Below are 18586 nucleotides of genomic sequence, written 5' to 3' on the forward strand. Positions count from 1 at the left end.
TGTGTGGGTAGATCTTCCCAAAGAAATGAAAAGAAAAAAATGTAGAAATAACCACAATAGAATACATAATTTTCATTCATATTATCTTTGTAAGCTTTTAGAGAAAAACATTCTAAAATCTACTGGAAGCTCTGATTTTGCGATTCTGGATTTCTTTATCTTCCTCAAGTTTAAAATTGCCATCATCAATAGCAATAATATCAATACAAATACACAGTCTTATTTCAATAAAGTTTCAAAAATCACCAGTCCTTCAGGACTCACATGCACCTGGAATATAATATGTTCCAAATTCCTCTGAACATTGACAAACATAAAGGAGAAAAAAATCTATAGTAATAATCAATTTGAAATTTCACTAATTAAACTCTAGTTAAAAGTTAAGAAGTTATTCTACACACCAAATCAAGGATGATTTAAAGAGCATCACAATGGGAAAAATATATTCTCAAAACACTACATAACCTGGTAGGCAAATGAAAAGAAGTGTTCTCAACATTCATTGGAAATCTTCACCAATAAAATTATACATTTACTACAGTTTACGTTACAATATTTACACACAGCTTAATCATAAATTAAATATCTTCAAGTTACACATTACAAATTCTACATCTAATTTAACCAACAAGAAACATTCACTCCCTCAACTGAAATATTAATGGTTTCTTGGTTTACTGAAATACTGAAATGAAACATTTTCTTGATTTTGTTATGGGAGAAAATTAAACTGGTGGTGTTTCTGTACATTGATGAAATATGCACATAGAAGATCATGGCCAAGTAAGCAGACAAAAAGAAAATAAAGTACAGACAATAGAAGTAAACTAATGTTTCCTAAAAGTACTACTGTGTTCTTTGTTTAGAAAGACATATTTTGTTTCATATATGAGATTTTTGTTGGATTTTCTTTTTTTTGAGTGTGTTATTGAGTTATTTCTTATCCACTCCAAGAAGCAGTCATGAACCTCATTTTTCCCTCTGCACATCTCCTGAAAAATCTATATTGTAACACATTTGATGTAGATTTATAATTACATCCCTTGAAAATTTCTTTCCTAACTTCCATCTTGTTATCGGTGGTTTTCTTCAGTAAGTTGAGCTAGAATGAAAAAAAAAATCCCTTAGTTTTACAGGTTTTGTATATAGTTTTATCTACAGTTATTATTTATTTGTTTATTTTTTTTAACTGAACATATTTCTGTATCAGCCTAGTCCCCCTGTCAAATTAAAATTTAAATCTTCCTGATATTCTCTAAGAACATAGCAGTTTATGTCATAGCTGTAAAAGAATCATGCATTAAATGCATCTACATTCCTTGTGACTTTCTAGGTTGTTATATACAAACTCCAGAAGATAATGATCCAATTAATAATGTAAGATAGGCTTAAAATGGCAAATATAATGAGGTTAGATGCATTTTACCATAAACTACAAAAGTAAGTTTTAAAAAGAGGTCCTTTTTAGTGAATTGTTGCCATTTCAGGCACAGTTATTGCACTTCACTGTCTCGAACTCTACTAAAGAGTAGAGAAATAGGTTATAGACATAAATGTGTACAGTTCATATATGTTCTTTACTAAAAATGTATATACATTTTACCAAAATGTACATATTTTCTGAAATAGAACTAGAAAACATAAAAAACAGAGAAAAAAACTAAGAAATATTTACACTCCCTACTATGCATTTTTGTAAAAACACTAATTACAAAACACTGGAGACAAATAAACAAATATCAAACAAAAGGACAAAAATTCTACTATACTAGTACCTTCTAATGTTATCTGAATAAAGGTTTAGATAAACTAAGGGTACTCTTGGAAAATCAGATATTTTCTATTTTTATACTTGCTGTGTACTTAGTCCACAAAAATAAAAATGGAACAAAGTCAATAATATTTCACATGGTAAAAATAAAAAATACAGTGCATCAGAAATAATATACACTACATGTTAATATCCGTCATGATAAGCCTTTCTGTACAAGGGGGTGTGAAGTTTTCAATTTCTTTTTCATACACATTCAGATTTAAGAAAATTATAAATTTTATTTTTAGCTTTTGACTAAGGGACTAACTCTAGAATTTATTCTGGTATATCTTTCTATTTACGTAGCTATTTACAAACCTAACAATTAGAACTATTCATTGAAATTGGATCTTAAACCTTTATTATATACATCCTATTGGAAAATGTGAAGTAGCCATTTTAGCTTTATAAAGGATGGTCTTCCATAATGGGGAAACATCCCTAGAGGGTCTAGCCTGTTGGCCTGGAGTGACTGTTGTCAAGGGAATGGCTTTACTTGACTAATCACTAGGATAAAGTCCTTCAGACATTGTGTAAAACTGAGATCTTATACTACCTTGCACTCCCTGATCAAAAGAAAGTAGTCTATCAGGTCCAGCACCTTGCCCCCAACCTTGCTGCAAAGCCATTGGTGGCTTTGTAGGGCTGTAATGGAAGGCAGCAGCCTGTGGCAAAGGAAGGCTGAGGTGGATTGCAGCAGCCTGTGCCAGGCGTGGGCTGTATTGGAGGACTGAGGACTGTGCTGGTAGAGTGCTGTGGTACAGTGTAATAGCCTGAGTCACTGGAGGGCTGCGCAGAGAGCAATGGTCTGCATTCCTGGAGGGCTACAGCAGCAAGCAGAGGCCTTTGACAGGGATGGGCTGTGGCATAGAGCAGAGGCTTCTGCCTGTGAAGGGCTGGAATGAGTCAGAGAATTTGGCATCCAGCAGGTATCAGAATGGCCCAAGATGAGACATTCTTGAGTGCAGTTGTCAGAGGCCTCTTCCACAGTTGGTTGAATAGTTATTTCTGTAGCTGTTGGGATGGAAAACAGATAATAAAATTTATATTTCCAAGGAAAATTTTTTTAAATTTTATTATGTTATGTTATGTCAATCACCATACATTACATCATTAGTTTGGTATGTAGTGTTCCATGATTCATTGTTTGCATATAACACCCAGTGTTCCATTCAATACATGCCCTCTTTAATACACATCACCAGGCTAACCCATCCCTCCCAGACCCCTCCCCTCTAGAACCCTTAGTTTGTTTCTCAGAGTCCATAGTCTCTCATGGTTTGTCTCCCCCTCTGATTTCTCCCCCTTCATTTTTCCCTTCCTACCATTTTTTTTTTTTTTTACATATAATGTATTATTTGTTTCAGAGGTACAGGTCTGTGATTCATCAGTCTTACACAATTCACAGCGCTCACCATAGCACATACCCTCCCCAATGTCTATCCAAGGAATATTTTTATTAGCTACTTAAAGCAAATCATATTGTTATAGAAATACCTAATTATATATAAATACATCAAAGACTTTCAGTATTTTCACAATTGGTACTTGGTTTGTCAAGAGATAATTCCTAGGGAAACATAAATAATCAGGAGTGGCTGGATGGGGTCTCATTTTTATAATTAGAATACTTTGACCTAGTTTCTCAAATGTAGGTATTTTTCATTGTGTTTGACTATAAATAGAATCTAAGGTTATTGACCTATACATACAAGTCAGTTGAAATATGGTTTCTAGCTAACACGAAGAGAGGACATAAAAGTAAAATGAATGAGAAAACCAGTCATAGAAATATATAATGAACTAGCCCATTACAGCTAAACATTTGGTTAAAAATATAATTAATTAACATGAGAATAAACCTAAGAATAAAATAGTTTATTTAACTCTAAGACATAACTTTTAGTTTCAAGAATGAAATATAGCTATAATTATCTCAAAGATAACTGATTTCTGTATTCCTCATTTTCTGAAATCATGATAAATTACAGATCCAAAGTACTTAGCTTTAAACCATAATACTTTCTAAAACTCTTTTATAAGGTTTCTGTAAAGTTTTCAAATGCCAATAGGTATGAAATATCAATAAGTGTACCACAGAATGACTAGCAAAATAAAGGTACAGTAGCTATATAAATATAAACTTTGACTTTAGAGTGAGGAATGTTATCAGGTACAATGAAGGAAATTACATCATGACAAAAAGGTCAATTCTCTAAGAAGAAATAACTATCCTAAAAACTAAAAATAGAAATACAACTTCCTACAAATCCTCAACAGGATAGAGAATCCAGGTACTGTCATTATCCCATCACATTTAAAATCAAAGAATATAGCATGAAATAACAGAATCAATAAAGATGAATTTACTGTGTTAGATAATCACTTACTTATCTTTATTTACAGGACACTTAAAAATCGAAACTATCATATTGACATTTTAAATACCCTATATTTTTTGCACAGTTATATTTGAGAAGTAGTTGGGAAGATAGAGTTTTATGTATTTTGGGTGATATTCAATAATAAAAGCAAGCAGGGACATATTTGAACACACATAACTATACATTAAAACAAAATTTAAAGTCCTGGTCATCAGAAAAACTCATCTGGCAGCCTTAAATTTTACAACAAAATAGGACATAGTTTCAATAATATTTGCCTATATATGATTAGGATATTGATACAAAGTCATTTTCACAGAAAGAAGATATGATTTATGGGCATTCTTTTTTTTTAAGTTTTTATTTAAATTCCAGTTAGTTAACATACAATGTAATGTTAATTTCAACACTTTCATACAACAACTGGTGCACATCACAAGTGCACTCTAATTCCCATCACTTATGTAACCCACACCTCACCCACCTCCCTTCTGGTAACCATCAGTTTGTAATCTGCAATTAAGAGTCTGTTTCTTGGTTTGCCTGTCTCTCTCTTTCTTTACCTTTGCTTCTTTTTCTTAAATTCCACATGAGTGAAATCATATGGTATTTGTCTTATTCTGCCTGACTTATTTCGCTTAGCATAAGACTCTATAGTTTGATCCATGTCATTACAAAAGGCAAGATTTCATTCTGTTTAATGGCTGAATAATGTTTCATTGCATATATATACCACCTCTTCTTTATCCATTCATCAGTCCATGGACATTTGGGCTGTTTACATAATTTGGCTATTGCAGGTAATGCTGCTATAAACACTGGCATGCATATGTACCTTTAAATTAGTATTTTTTTTATTCTTTGGGTAATTACTTAGTATTGCAATTGCTGGATCATGAGATAATTCAATTTTTAACTTGTTGAGGAAGCTCCATACTGTTTTCCACAGTGGCTGTACCAGTTTGTATTCTCATCAAAGGTGCAAGAGTATTCCCCAATCTTCACATCCTCACCCAACACCTGTTATTTCTTGTATTGTTGACTTTAGCCACTCTAACAAGTATGAGGTGATATCACCTTGTAGTTTCGATTTGCGTTTTCCTGATGATCAGTGATGTTTAACATCTTCTCATGTGTCTGTTAGCCATATTTTTTATCTTCTTAGGAAAAGTGTATACTCATGTCTTCTGCCAATTTTTTAATTAGATTATCTGATTTTGTGGTGTTGAGTTTTAAGTTTTTTATATATTCTGGTTACCTACCCTTTATCAGATATGTCATTTGCAACTGTCTTCTCCCATTCTGTAGGTTGTCTTTTAGTTTTGATTGTTTCTTTCACTGAGCAGAAGACTTTTATCATGATTACATCCCAATACTTTATTTTTGCTTTTGTTTCCCTTGTCTCAAAAGACATATCTAGAAAGAAGCTGCTACAGCTGATGTCAAAGAGGTTACTGCCTCTTTTCTCCTCTAGAGTTTTATGGTTTCAGGTCTCACATTTAGTCCTTTCATCCATTTTGCATTTACTATTGTGTATGGTGTAAAAAAAGTGGTACAGTTTCATTGTTTTGCACGTAGCTAACCAGTTTTCCCAACACCTTTTGTTGAAGAGACTGTCTTTTGCCCCTTGTATATTCTTTTCTGCTTTAAAGATTAGTTGACCTTACAATTGTGGGTTCATTTCTGAGATTTATCTTCTGTTCCACTGATCTATGTGTCTATTTTCGTGCCAGTACCATACTGTTTTGATTACTACAACATTGGAATATAACTTAAAATGCGAAATTGGAATGCCTCCAGGTTTGCTCTTTCTTTTTCAAGGTTTCTTTAGGTATTCAGGGTATTTTGTGGTTCCACACAAATTTTAGGATAGGTTGTTCTAGCTATGTGAAAAATGCTATTGGTATTTTGATAGGGATTGCATTAAATATGCAGATTGCTTTGAGTAGTAAAGACATTTCAGCAATATTTGTTCTTCCAATTCATGAGCATGGGATTTTTTTTTCCATTTCTTTGTGTCATCTTCAATTTCTTTCATCAGTGTTTTATAGTTTACAAAGTACAGATCTTTCACCTCTTTTGTTAGGTTTATTCCTAGATATCTTATGGTTTTTGGTGCAATTGCAAATGGGATTGATTACTTAATTTCTCTTTCTGATGCTTCATTATTGGTTTATAGAAATGCACCAGATTTCTGTATGTTGATTTTGTATCCTGTTACTTTACTGAATTCCTTTATCAATCTAACAGTTTTTTGGTGGAGTTTTTGGTGTTTACTATATACAGTGTGTCATGTGCAAATACTGAAAGTTTGATTTTTTCCTTGCTGATCTGGATGACTTTTATTTCTTGTGTTGTCTGAATGCTGAGGCTAGGACTTCCAGTATTATGTTAACACTGGTAAGAGTGGATATCCCTGTCTTTTTCCTGACCATAGAAGAAAAGCTCTCAGTTTTTCCACATTGAGGATGATATTAGCTTTGGGGTTTTCATATATGACCTTTATTATGTTGAGGTATATTTCCTCTAAACTTACTTTCTGCATCTATTGAAATGATCATATGGTTCTTCTCCTTTCTTTTATTAATGTAGTATATCATGTTGATTGAGTTTGAATATTGAATCAACTTGCAACCTAGGAATAAATCTCACTTGATCATGTGAATGATTTTTTCATTGTAGGTTTGGATTTAGTTTGCTAGTATTTTGTTGAGAATATTTGCATCCATGTTCATCAGGGATCATGGCCTCTAGTTCTTTTTTTTAGGGGGACTTTATCTGGTTTTGGGTAATGCTGGCCTCATAGAATGAATTTGGAAAATTTCTCTCCTTTTCCATTTTTTTTTGAATAGTTGAAACGAATATGTATTAACTTTTCTTTAAATGTTTGGTAGAATTCTCTTGTGAAGCCATCTGGCCCTGAACATTTGTTTTTTCGGGAGATTTTTTGATTACTGATTCAACTTCTTTGCTAGCTACTGGTCTGTTCAAGTCTTATATTTTTTCCTGTTTCAGTTTTTGTAGTTTATGTTTCTAGGAATTTATCCATTACTTCTAGGTTGTCCAATTTGTTGGCATATGGTTTTTCATAATATTCTCTTACAACTACTTGTATTTCTGTGGTATTGATTGTTATTTCTCCATTCTCATTTATGATTTTATTATTTGGGTCCTTTATTTTTTTCTTTTTGATATGTCTGGATAGAGGTTTATCAATTTCAGTATTTTTCTCAAAGAACAAGCTCTTGGTTTCATTGATGTGCTGTATTGTTTTGTTTTGTCTTTTTGGTTTCTATGTCATTTATTTATGCTCTAATTTTTAATTATTTCCTTCCTTCTGTCACTTTAGGCTTCATTTGTTGTACATTTTATAGCTCCTTTAGGTGTAAGGTTAGGTTGGTTATTACAGATTTTTCTTGCTTCCTGAGGTAGGCTTGTATTTCTATGTAATTCCTTCTTAGGACAACTTTTGCTGCATACCAAAGGTTTTGGAACATTGTGTTTAGTTTTCATTTGTCTCCATGTATTTTTTTTTAATTTTTCCATTTATTTTCTGGTTGACCCATTGTTTAATAGCATGTTGTTTACACTCCATATATTTGTTGTTCTTCCAGATTTTTTCTTGTGGTTGAATTCTAGTTTCAAAACACTGGGCTCAGAAATATTGCATGGTATGATTTCAATCTTTTTGTGTTTGTTCCAGCCTGATTTGTGATCTAACATGTGATCCCTGTCCTGGAGAATATCACATGTTCACATGAAAAGAATGTGTATTCTGCTGTTTTAGGATGGAATATTCTGAAGATATTTGTTAAATCATTCTGGCCCAGTGTGACATTCAAAGCCATTGCTTCCTTGTTTATATTCTGTTTATATGATCAATCCATTGATGAGAGTGGAGTGTTGAAGTTCCTTACTATTATTGTGTTATTACCAATGAGTTCCTTTATGTTTGTTATTAATTATTATATATATTTTAATGCTCCCATGTTTGGTGCATAAATTTTACAATTGTTATATCTACTTGTTGGATTCTCTCCTTTATGATTATACAGTGTCCTCTTTGTCTCTTGTTACACTCTTTGTTCTAAAGTCAAGTTTGTTCAACATAATTATTGCTACTCAGGCTTACTTTTGACGTCCATTGGCAAGATAAATGCTTCTCCATTCCCCAACTTTTATTCTGCATGTGTCTTTAGGTCTAAAATTAGTCTCTGGTAGACAACATATAGATGAGTCTTGTGGGTTTTTGTCTGTTTGTTTGTTTGTTTTTCCCATTCTGACACCCTATGTCTTTTGATTGTATCATTTAGTCCATTTACGTTCACAGTAATTATAGATAGATATGTATTTATTGCTATTTTACTACTTGTTTTGTCATTGTTTCCAGTGATTTTCTCTGACCTTTTCTTTGTCACCTTTGGCCTTTCTGTTCCACTCAAAGAGACCCCTTTATTATTTCTTACAGGGATGGCTTAGTGACCATGAAACTCCTTTAGTCTTTCTCAGGGAAACACTTTATCTCTCCTTCTATTCTGAATGATAGCCTTGCTAGATAGAGTACTCTTGGCTGCAGAATTTTCCCATTCAACACTCTGAATATGTCATGCCACTCCCTTCTGACTTTCCAAGTTTCCACTGAGAAATCTCCAGTTCGCCTTAAGGGTCTTCCTTTGTAAGTTAAGAACTTCATTTGTCTTGCTGTTTTTAAGATTTTTTATTTATTGCTACATTTTGCAAATTTAATTACAGTATGTTTGATATGCGATCTAACATGTGATCTGCTTTTGTTGATTTTGATGGGTTTTCTCTGTTCCTCTTGGATCTGGATGTCTGTTTTCTTCCCCAAATTAAGAAAGTTTTCAGCTATTACTTCTTCAAATAAATTTTCTGCCCCCTCTTCTCTTTCTTCTTCTTCTGGGACTTCTATAATACAAACTGTATTATGTTTGATGGAGTCACTGACATCCCTAATTCTATTCTTATGTTCCATAACTCTTCTTTCTCTCTCTTGTTCAGCATCATTATTTTCCATTATTTTGTCTTTTACGTGATTAAGTTGGTTCTTTAATTCTTCCAGCCTGCAGTTCATAGTATCAAGCCTGTTTCCAATCTTGTTTATTGCATTCTTCATCTCTGATTGATACTTTTTAAACAATTTTCTCTGTGTTTAACAGATACCTTCTATTCTTTTCTCAAGCCCAGTGAGTATCCTTGTGGCTATTGCTTTAAATTCTCCAGCAGAAGAAGAGTTAAGATGATGGAAGAGTTAAAAAAAATAAAAAAGATGATGGAAGAGTAGGGGAACCTAAGGTTGTCTTATCCTTTGAATATGACTAGATAGTCATCAAATTATTCTGAATATCTGAGAAATCAATCAGAAGTCTGAGAAAATAAATGTTGCAAGTCTACAAGTAGAAAAACAACCAACATTTGGTAGGTAGGATGTGTGGAGACTTGAATCTGTTGTGATTTAGCTGAAGATACAGTGGTGGGGAGGGAATCTGCTTAAGGAGGTCACCACAAAATATTATAAACAGCAGAGTGCAAAATTGGAACTTTTAGAAGTCTGCTACAGTGGAGGATATGCCTGGCTTAAATGTGCTCAGGTGGTAAAGTGGGGCAGAATCCCAGGTGTGACAGACAGCATTATCTGAGGATCCCCTGGGTCACAAGAAGAAAGGGTGGCCCCTAGGTGCAGCATGGTTCCCAGTCACAGGAGCATGGAAGCTGGCTAAGAACAGCGAGTCTAGGTGCCAATGTTCTGTTCTGCATTGCCATAAAGTGAACTGCTACATAGTTGTGCAACTGCTTTCCTGGGACGGATCCAGCAAAAGACAGAAGCTTGGTTAGACTCTTTCTGGGAGAAAGAGCATGTTTCTGTGTTGCAAGAGTCCTTAAAATTTGGTTTTGAAACTCAGTCACATGCCTAAGATAAGAAAAGTTCAGACACAAACAAGGTGAAGAGAGTTCTGACAGAAACTGGGGGGGAGACAACAGTGATTGATTGCTCTTCTGTGAAGACTCATGAAGAGAGGGGGGGGCATGAATTTTCAGCTCCAGGGCTAGGGAGCAGGGCACTGCCATATTCAACCCACCCATTAATGCTGGAAGCATTCAGGGAATGAAACAGCACCACTTAGTGGAGTCCAGAGCCACTTACACCAAGCCCTGCCTCCCTGTACACTGAAGGCATATTTCTACCAGGGTAAGTCCATCTGAGAATCAGCCCAACAAGCCCCTCCCGCAGAAGACCAGCACAAACAACTCACTCGTACTAAGCTTACTGACCATACAGCACTGCAAAGCTTCAGCTCTAGGGGAAAACATATATAGAATTCTTTCTATTTTTATTCTTTAGCCTTTTATTATTATTTTTGAGTTATTTTCTTATTCTTTTAATTATTTTCTTTTATTCTTTTTTAATTTTTATTTTTATGTATACTTTCTCTAAATATCTTATTGTTGTTTCCTTTCATTGTATTTATAATGTCTTTCTTTCTTTCTTTCTTTCTTTCTTTCTTTCTTTCTTTCTTTCTTTCTTTCTTTCTTTCTTTTCTTCCTTCCTTCCTTCTTTCTTATTTTGGGAACTAGTTTCTTTTAATAAGCAGACTAAAACACCCCAGGATCTAGTTTTTTTGTTTTGTTTTGTTGTTGTTGTTATTGTTGTTGTTGTTTTCTTTTTCTTTCTTCTTTTTCTTTTATGGACCATTTGATGAGATGGAGGAATTTACCCCCCAAAAAAAGAACAAGAGGTAGTACTCACAGCCAGGGATTAAATCAGTATGGATATAAGTAAATGTCTGAACTAGAATTTAAAACAATGATTAAAAAGGTACTAGCTGGGCTTGAAAACAGCACAAAACACACTAGGGAATCCCTTACTATAGAAATAAAAAAACTAAAATCTAGTTAGGCCAAAATTAAAAATGACAGAACCAAGATTCAGTCCCAAGTGGAGACCATGAAAGCAAGGATGAATGAATCAGAAGAGCAAATCAGTGATATAGAAGATAAAATTATGGAAAATAATGAAGCTGAAAAGAAGAGGGAAAGAGAAAAAACTATTAGATCAGGAAGGTAAACTTATGGAACACAGTGATTCAATAAAGTGAAATAATATCCATATTATAGGACTACCAGAAGAAGAGTGGGAACAAGGAGCAGAAAGTTTCTTTGAAGAAATTATTGCCAAGAACTTCCCTAATCTGGAGAAGGAAACAAGCATTCAAGTCCAGGAGGCACATAGTACTCTCCTCACAATCAACAAAAATAGCCCGACACCACAAAATAGTATAGTGAAACTTGCAATTTACAAAGATAAATTTAAAATTCTGAAAGCAGTTCAGGACAAGAGGTCTTTAATCTACAAGGATAGACACATAAGGCTAGCAGCAGACCTGTCCAAAGAAATACAGCAAGCCAGAAAGGAGTGACATGATATATTCAATGTGCTAAATGGAGAAAATATGCAGCCAAGAATACTTTATCTGGCAAAGCTGTCATTCAGAATAGAGAGAGAGATAAAAAGTTTCCAGGAATCACAAAAACTAAAGGATTTTTTGAAAACTAAACTAGCCCTACAAGAAATATTAAAGTGGGCCCTTTGTGTGGAAAGAGGGACCAAAAGTGGCAAAGACCAGGAGGGAACAGAGGCAATATACAGGAACAGTAACTTTACAGGAAATACAATGGCACTAAATTAGTATCTTACAACAATTACTCTGAATGTAAAGGGACTAAATGCTCCAATCAAAAGATATAATGTATCAGAATGGATAAAAAACTAAGACCCATTGATATGCTGCTTACAAGAGACACATTTTAGACACAAAGACACCTCCAGATTGAAAGTGAGGGGATGGAGAACCATCCATCATGCTAAGGGACATGAAGACCGCTGGGGGAGCCATATTTATACAGACAAAGTAGATTTGAAACCAGACTGTAATAAGAGATGAAAAAGGACACTATATCATAATAAAGGAGTCTATCCAACAAGAAGATCTAACAATGGTAAATACACAAATCAATTATTAACAAAATTAAAGAAACTCATTGATAATAATATTATAATAGTAGGAGACTTTAACACTTCACTCACAGTAATGTACAGATGATCAAAGCAGATCAACAAGGAAACAAGAACTTTGAATGCCACACTGGACCAGATGGACTTAAAAGATATATTCAGAGAACTTCATCCTACAACAGTAGAATACACATGCTTTTCATGTACCCATGAAATATTCTCCAAACAGATCACATATAGCATCTCAACATGTAGAGAAGGACTCAACATGTACAAAAAGATTGAGATCACACCATGGATATTTTCAGACCACAATGCTATGAAACTTTAAGTCAACCACAAGAAAAAAAAAATTGGAAGGACCACAAATACATGGAGGTCAAATAACATCCTACTAAAGAATAAATTGGTGAACCAGGAAATTAAAGAAGAAGTAAAGAAAATACATGGAAGCAAATGAAAATGAAAACATGATAGTCCAAAATCTTTGGGATGCAGCAAAGGCAGTCCTAAAAGGGAAGTATATAACAATACAGGCCCCCATCAAGAAGCAAAAAATGTCTCAAATACGTGACCTAACCTTACCCCAAAGGAGCTGGACAAAGAAGAGCAAATAAAGCCTAAATCCAGCAGAAGAGAAATAATAAAGGGAAGAACAGAAGTCAGTGATATAGAAATTAAAAAAAAAAAAAAACAGAACAGATGAATGAAAATAAGAGCTGGTGGTTTGAAAGAATTAACAAGATTGATAAACCCCTAGCTATATTTATCAAAGAGAAAAGGCAAATGACCCAAATTATAAAAACATGAATGTAAAAGGAGAGATCACAAGATCACAAGTTCAACACCATATACAGATAAACTCAAAATGGATGAAAGACCTCAAGGTGAGACAAGAATCCATCAAAATCATACAGGAGAACATAGGTAGTAACCTGTTTGACATCGGCCACAGCAACTTCTTTCAAGATTCATCTCCAAAGGCTAGTGAAACAAAAGCAAAAATGAACTTTTGAGACTTCATCAAGATAAAAAGCTTCTGCACAGCAAAGGAAACAGCCAACAAATCAATCAAAGAGGCAACCCGCAGACTGGGAGAAGATATTTGCAAATGACACTACAGATAAAGGGCTGGTATCCAAGATCTATAAAGAACTCAAACTCAACATCCAAAAAACAAATAATCAAGTCAAAAAATGGGCAGAAGACATGAACAGACACTTCTCCAAAGAAGACATACAAATGGCTAACAGACACATGAAAAAAGTTCATCATCATTAGCCATCAGGGAAATTCAAATCAAAACCACATTGAGATACCACCTTACACCAGTTAGAATGGCAAAAATTGACAAGGCAAGAAACAACAAATGTTGGAGAGGTTGTGGAGAAAGGGGAACCCTCTTACACTGTTGGTGGGAATGCAAGTTGGTATAGCCACTTTGGAAAACAGTGTGGAGATGCCTCAAAAAATTAAAAATAGAGCTATCCTATGATCTAGCTATTGTGCTACTGGGTATTTACCCCAAAGATACAGATGTAGTGAAAAGAAAGGCCATATGCACCCCTATGTTCATAGCAGCAATGTCCACAATAGCCAAACCGTGGAAAGAGCCGAGATGCCCTTCACAGATGAATGGATAAAGAAGATGTGGTCCATATATACAGTGGAATATTACTCAGCCATCGGAAAGGATGAATACCGAACTTTTACATCAACATGGGTGGGACTGGAGGAGATTATGCTAAGTGAAATAAGTCAAGCAGAGGAAGTCAATTATCATATGGTTTCATTTATGTGTGGAACATAAGGAATAGCATGGAGGACATTAAGAGAGGGAAGGGAAAAATGAAGGAGGAGAAATCGGGGGGAGAGATGAACCATGAGAGATTATGGACTCTGAGAAACAAACCGAGGGTGTTAGAGGGAAAGGGGTCGGGGGATGGGTTAATCTGGTGATGGATATTAAGTAGGGCACATACGGCATGGAGCACTGCGTGTTATACGAAAACTATGAAGCGTGGATCACTACATCAAAAACTGTTGATGTATTGTGTGGTGACTAACATAATAAAATTAAATTAAAAAAATAAATAGAAAAAAAGAAAAAAGAGAAAGTACCCAAATTAAAAAAAAAAAACATGAATGAAAAAGGAGAGATCACAAGCAACATCACAGAAAAACAAACAATTATAAGAGAATATAATGAGAAATTATATGCCAAAAATTTAGGCAATCTGGAAGTGGATAAATTTCTAGAAACATACAAGCTACTGAAACTGTGAAACAGGAAGAAATAGAAAACCTGAACAGACCCATAACCAGCAAATAAATTGAATCAGTAATCAAAAATCTCCCAACAAACAAGAGTCCAGGGCCAGATGTCTTCCCAGTAGAGTTCTACCAAATATTTAAAGAAGAATTAATACTTATTCTTAACTATTCCAAAAAATAAATATGGAAGGAAAACTTCCAAGCTCATTCTATGAGGTCAGCATTATCTTGATCCCAAAACCAGACAAAGACCCCACCAAAAAGGATAATTACAGACCAATATCCCTGATTCACACAGATGCCAAAATTCTCAACAAGATCCTAGCTAATAGGATCCAACAGTGCATTCAAAGGATTATTCACCACGACCAAGTGGGTATTTGTTCCTGGGCTGCAAGGGTGGTTCAACATCTGGAAATCAATCAACGTGTTATACCACATTAATAAAAGAAAGGAGAAGAATCACATGATCCTCTCAATGGGTGCAGAAAAAGCATTTGACAAAATACATCCTATCTTGATTAAAACTATCCACAATATAGGGATAGAGGAAGCATACCTCAACATCATAAAGGGCATATACAAAAGATCCATATTGAATATCATCCTCAGTTGGGAAAAAATTGGAATATTTTCCCCTAATGTCAGAAACATTGCGGCGCCTGGGTGGTTCAGTCATTAAGCATCTGCCTTCAACTCAGGTCATGATCCCAGGGTCCTGGGATCAAGCCCCGCATCGGGCTCCCTGCTCAGCGGGAAGGGAAGCCTGCTTCTCCCTCTGCCTCTCCATCTCCCTCTGCCTCTCCCTCTCCATCTGCTTGTGTTCCTTCTCTCGCTGTGTCTGTCTCTGTCAAATAAAAAAAAATCTTTTTTTTTTAAAGAAACATGACAGTGGTGTCCACTGTCACCACTGTTGTTGAACATAGAACTGGAAGTCCTAGCCTCAGCAATCTGACAACAAAGAGAAATAAAAGGCATCCAAATCAACAAAGAAGTTAAACTATCACTCTTTGCAGACAATACTGTGTGTAGAAAACCCAAAGGATTCCACCAAAAAATTGCTAGAACTGATACAAGAATTCTGCAAAGTCATAGTATTGGGGTTAATGTAGAGCATGAAATCATCCATAATACCTGGCTTGCTAAAATGTAACATGGAGACCACTGAGGGTAGGTAAGTTTTCAGAGAAGGGCATAGGCCTTTGGAATGCCAAGGCCTGTGTGACCACTCTGCCGTTGGAATGCCACAGGGAGTTGCCTTCCTGTAGCTTTCTTAGCCCAAACAGCCTTCCTGTGATCTAAGAGATGTATGCATTGTCCCTTAGGCTATGTTTAGTAGAAGATGCAGATTAGCATATCGTAACTTTCCCATAAACAGATCCTCCTAGTTTCAGTAAGACACCTTGTCACACATCACATGCTTGACAAACAGTGTTAAGGATTTGTGATTTTCCTGAAGTACCAATAAAAGCAGGAGCAAAGAAGAGCAAAGGGTCTTTATATCTGAGTGTTGACCTCTTTGCCTTCTCCTCTCTTTCACAGCAAAGTTTGGAGTAATCTTTCATCCATCAGTACAGGGATTGCTGGCCATTCCCGTCATCACACAATATAAAATCAATACACAGTCTGAAAAACAAACTGAGGGTTCTAGAGGGGAGGAGGGTAGGAGGATGGGTTAGCCTGGTGATGGGTATTAAAGAGGGCATGTTCTGCATGGAGCACTGGTTGTTATGCACAAGCAATGAATCATGGAACACTATATCAAAAACTAATGATGTAATATATGGTGATTAACATAACAATAAAAATTAAAAAAATAAAATCTTAAAACAAAACAAAAAACCATGTAACACAATATGATAAAAAATACTTTAAAAAACTTGAAATTGCTACTTTTCTCTCCTACCCCATCATATGTATTCAGTAAAGGTCCAGTGAAAAGATCTTAAAAAAAAAAATCAATACACAGAAGTCTGTTACATTTCTATACACTAACAATGTAGCAGCAGAAAGAGAAAACAGGGAATCAAACCTGTTTACAATTACACCAAAATCCATAAGATACCTAGGAATAAACCTAACCAAAGAGGTAAAAAATCTGTATGTTGAAAACTATAAAACACTTATGAAAGAAATTGAGGATGACAGAAAGAAATGGAAAAGCATTCCATGCTCATGGACTGGAAGAACAAATATTGTTAAAATGTCTATGCTACCCAGAGGAATCTACACATTCAATGCAGTTCCTATCAAAATAACATCAGCATTTTTCACAGAGCTGGAACAAACCATCTTAAAATTTGTATGGAACAAGAAAAGACCCAGAATAACCAAAGTAGTGTTCAAAAAGAAAACCAAAGCTGGAGGCATCATAATTCTGGACTTCAAGCTGTATTGCAAAGCTGTAATCATCAAAACAGTATGGTACTGGCACAAAAATGGACATATAGATCAATGGAACAGAATAGAGACCCCAGAAATGGACCCTCAACTCTATGGTCAACTAATCTTTGACAAATCAGGAAAGAATATCCGATGGAAAAAACAGTCTTTTCAACAAATGGTGTTGGAAAACTTGGACAGCCACATGCAGAAAAATGAAACTGGACTTCTTTCTTACACCATGCACAAAAATGAATTCAAAATGGATGAAAGACCTGAATGTGAGACAAGAATCCATCAAAATCCTAGAGGAGAAACGTTGGCAGCAATCTCTTTCTTTCTTTTTTTTTAAATTTTTTATTGTTATGTTAATCACCACATATTACATAATTTGTTTTGGTGTAGTGTTCCATGATTCATTGTTTGTGCATAACACCCAGTGCTCCATGCAGAATGTGCCCTCTTTAATACCCATCACCAGGCTAACCCATCCCCCTACCCTCCTCCCCTCTAGAAACCTCAGTTTGTTTTTCAGAGTCCATCATCTCTCCTGGTTCGTCTCCCCCTCTGACTTACTCCCCTTCATTCTTCCTCTCCTCCTATCTTCTTCTTTTTCTTTTTTCTTAAAATGTGTTGCGTTATTTGTTTCAGATCTGTGATTCAACAGTCTTACACAATTCACAGCGCTCACCGTAGCACATATCTTGCCCAATGTCTATCACCCAGCCACCCCCTCCCTCCCACCCCCGACCACTCCAGCAACCCTCAGTTTGTTCCTGAGATTAAGAATTCCTCATATCAGTGAGGTCATATGATACATGTCTTTCTCTGATTGACTTATTTCACTCAGCAATCTCTTTCACCTCGACCACACCAACTTCTTGCTAGACACGTCTACAGAGGCAAGGGAAACAAAATTTTAAAAAATGGTCTTTTGGGACTTGATCAGGATAAAAACTTTTGCACAGCAAAGGAAACAGTCAACAAAACTAAAAGGCAATGTATGGAATGGGAGAAGATATTTTCAAGTCACATATCAGATAAAGGACTAGTATCCAAAACCTATAAAGAACATATCAAACTCATCAACCCCCAAAATAGCAAAAATTCCAGTCAAGAAATGGGCAGAAGACATAACAGACATTTCTCCAAAGAAGACATATAAATGGCCAACAGACACATGAAAAATTGCTCCACATCACTCATCATCAGGGAAATACAAATCAAAGCCACAATGAGATACCACCTCACACTGGTCAGAATGGCTACAATTAACAACTCAGGAAAGAACAGATGTTGCTGAGAATGCAGAGAAAGGGGAACCCTCTTACACTGTTAATGGGATGCATACTGGCACAGCCACTCAGCAAAACAGTATGGTGGTTCCTCAGAAAGTTAAAAATAGAACTACCTTATGATTCAGAAATTTCACTACTAGGTTTATCCAAAAGATACAAACTTGTGATTTGAAGGGACACATGCCCCGCGATATTTATAGCAGCAATGTCCACAATAGCCAAACTATGGAAAGAGCCCAGATGTCCCTCAAGAGATGAATCGATAAAGAAGATGTGGTATATATATGACTCAGCTGTCAAACAGAATATAATCTTGCTATTTCCAACAACTTAGATGGAACTAGAGGGTATTATCTTAAGCGAAATAAGTCAGAAAGTAAAATACCATATGATTTCACTCATA

General features: G+C 35.2%; 1 protein-coding gene across 1 annotated transcript in view; it reads right to left on the minus strand.

Moving 5' to 3' along the window:
• Window positions 1-2218: 2218 nt before the first annotated feature.
• PCDH11X (protocadherin 11 X-linked) overlaps window positions 2219-18586 on the minus strand; it is a 570208-nt gene continuing 553840 nt past the window's right edge. The window contains 3 exon segments of the mRNA XM_028101529.2: window positions 2219-2250; window positions 2253-2606; window positions 2609-2827. Coding sequence (XP_027957330.2) covers window positions 2219-2250; window positions 2253-2606; window positions 2609-2827 — 605 coding nt within the window.

Source organism: Eumetopias jubatus, unplaced genomic scaffold, assembly GCF_037043125.1.
Source record: "Eumetopias jubatus isolate StellerSeaLion01/CBP00866 unplaced genomic scaffold, mEumJub1_p1.0 scaffold_11, whole genome shotgun sequence".
NCBI classification, from domain to species: Eukaryota; Metazoa; Chordata; class Mammalia; order Carnivora; family Otariidae; genus Eumetopias; species Eumetopias jubatus.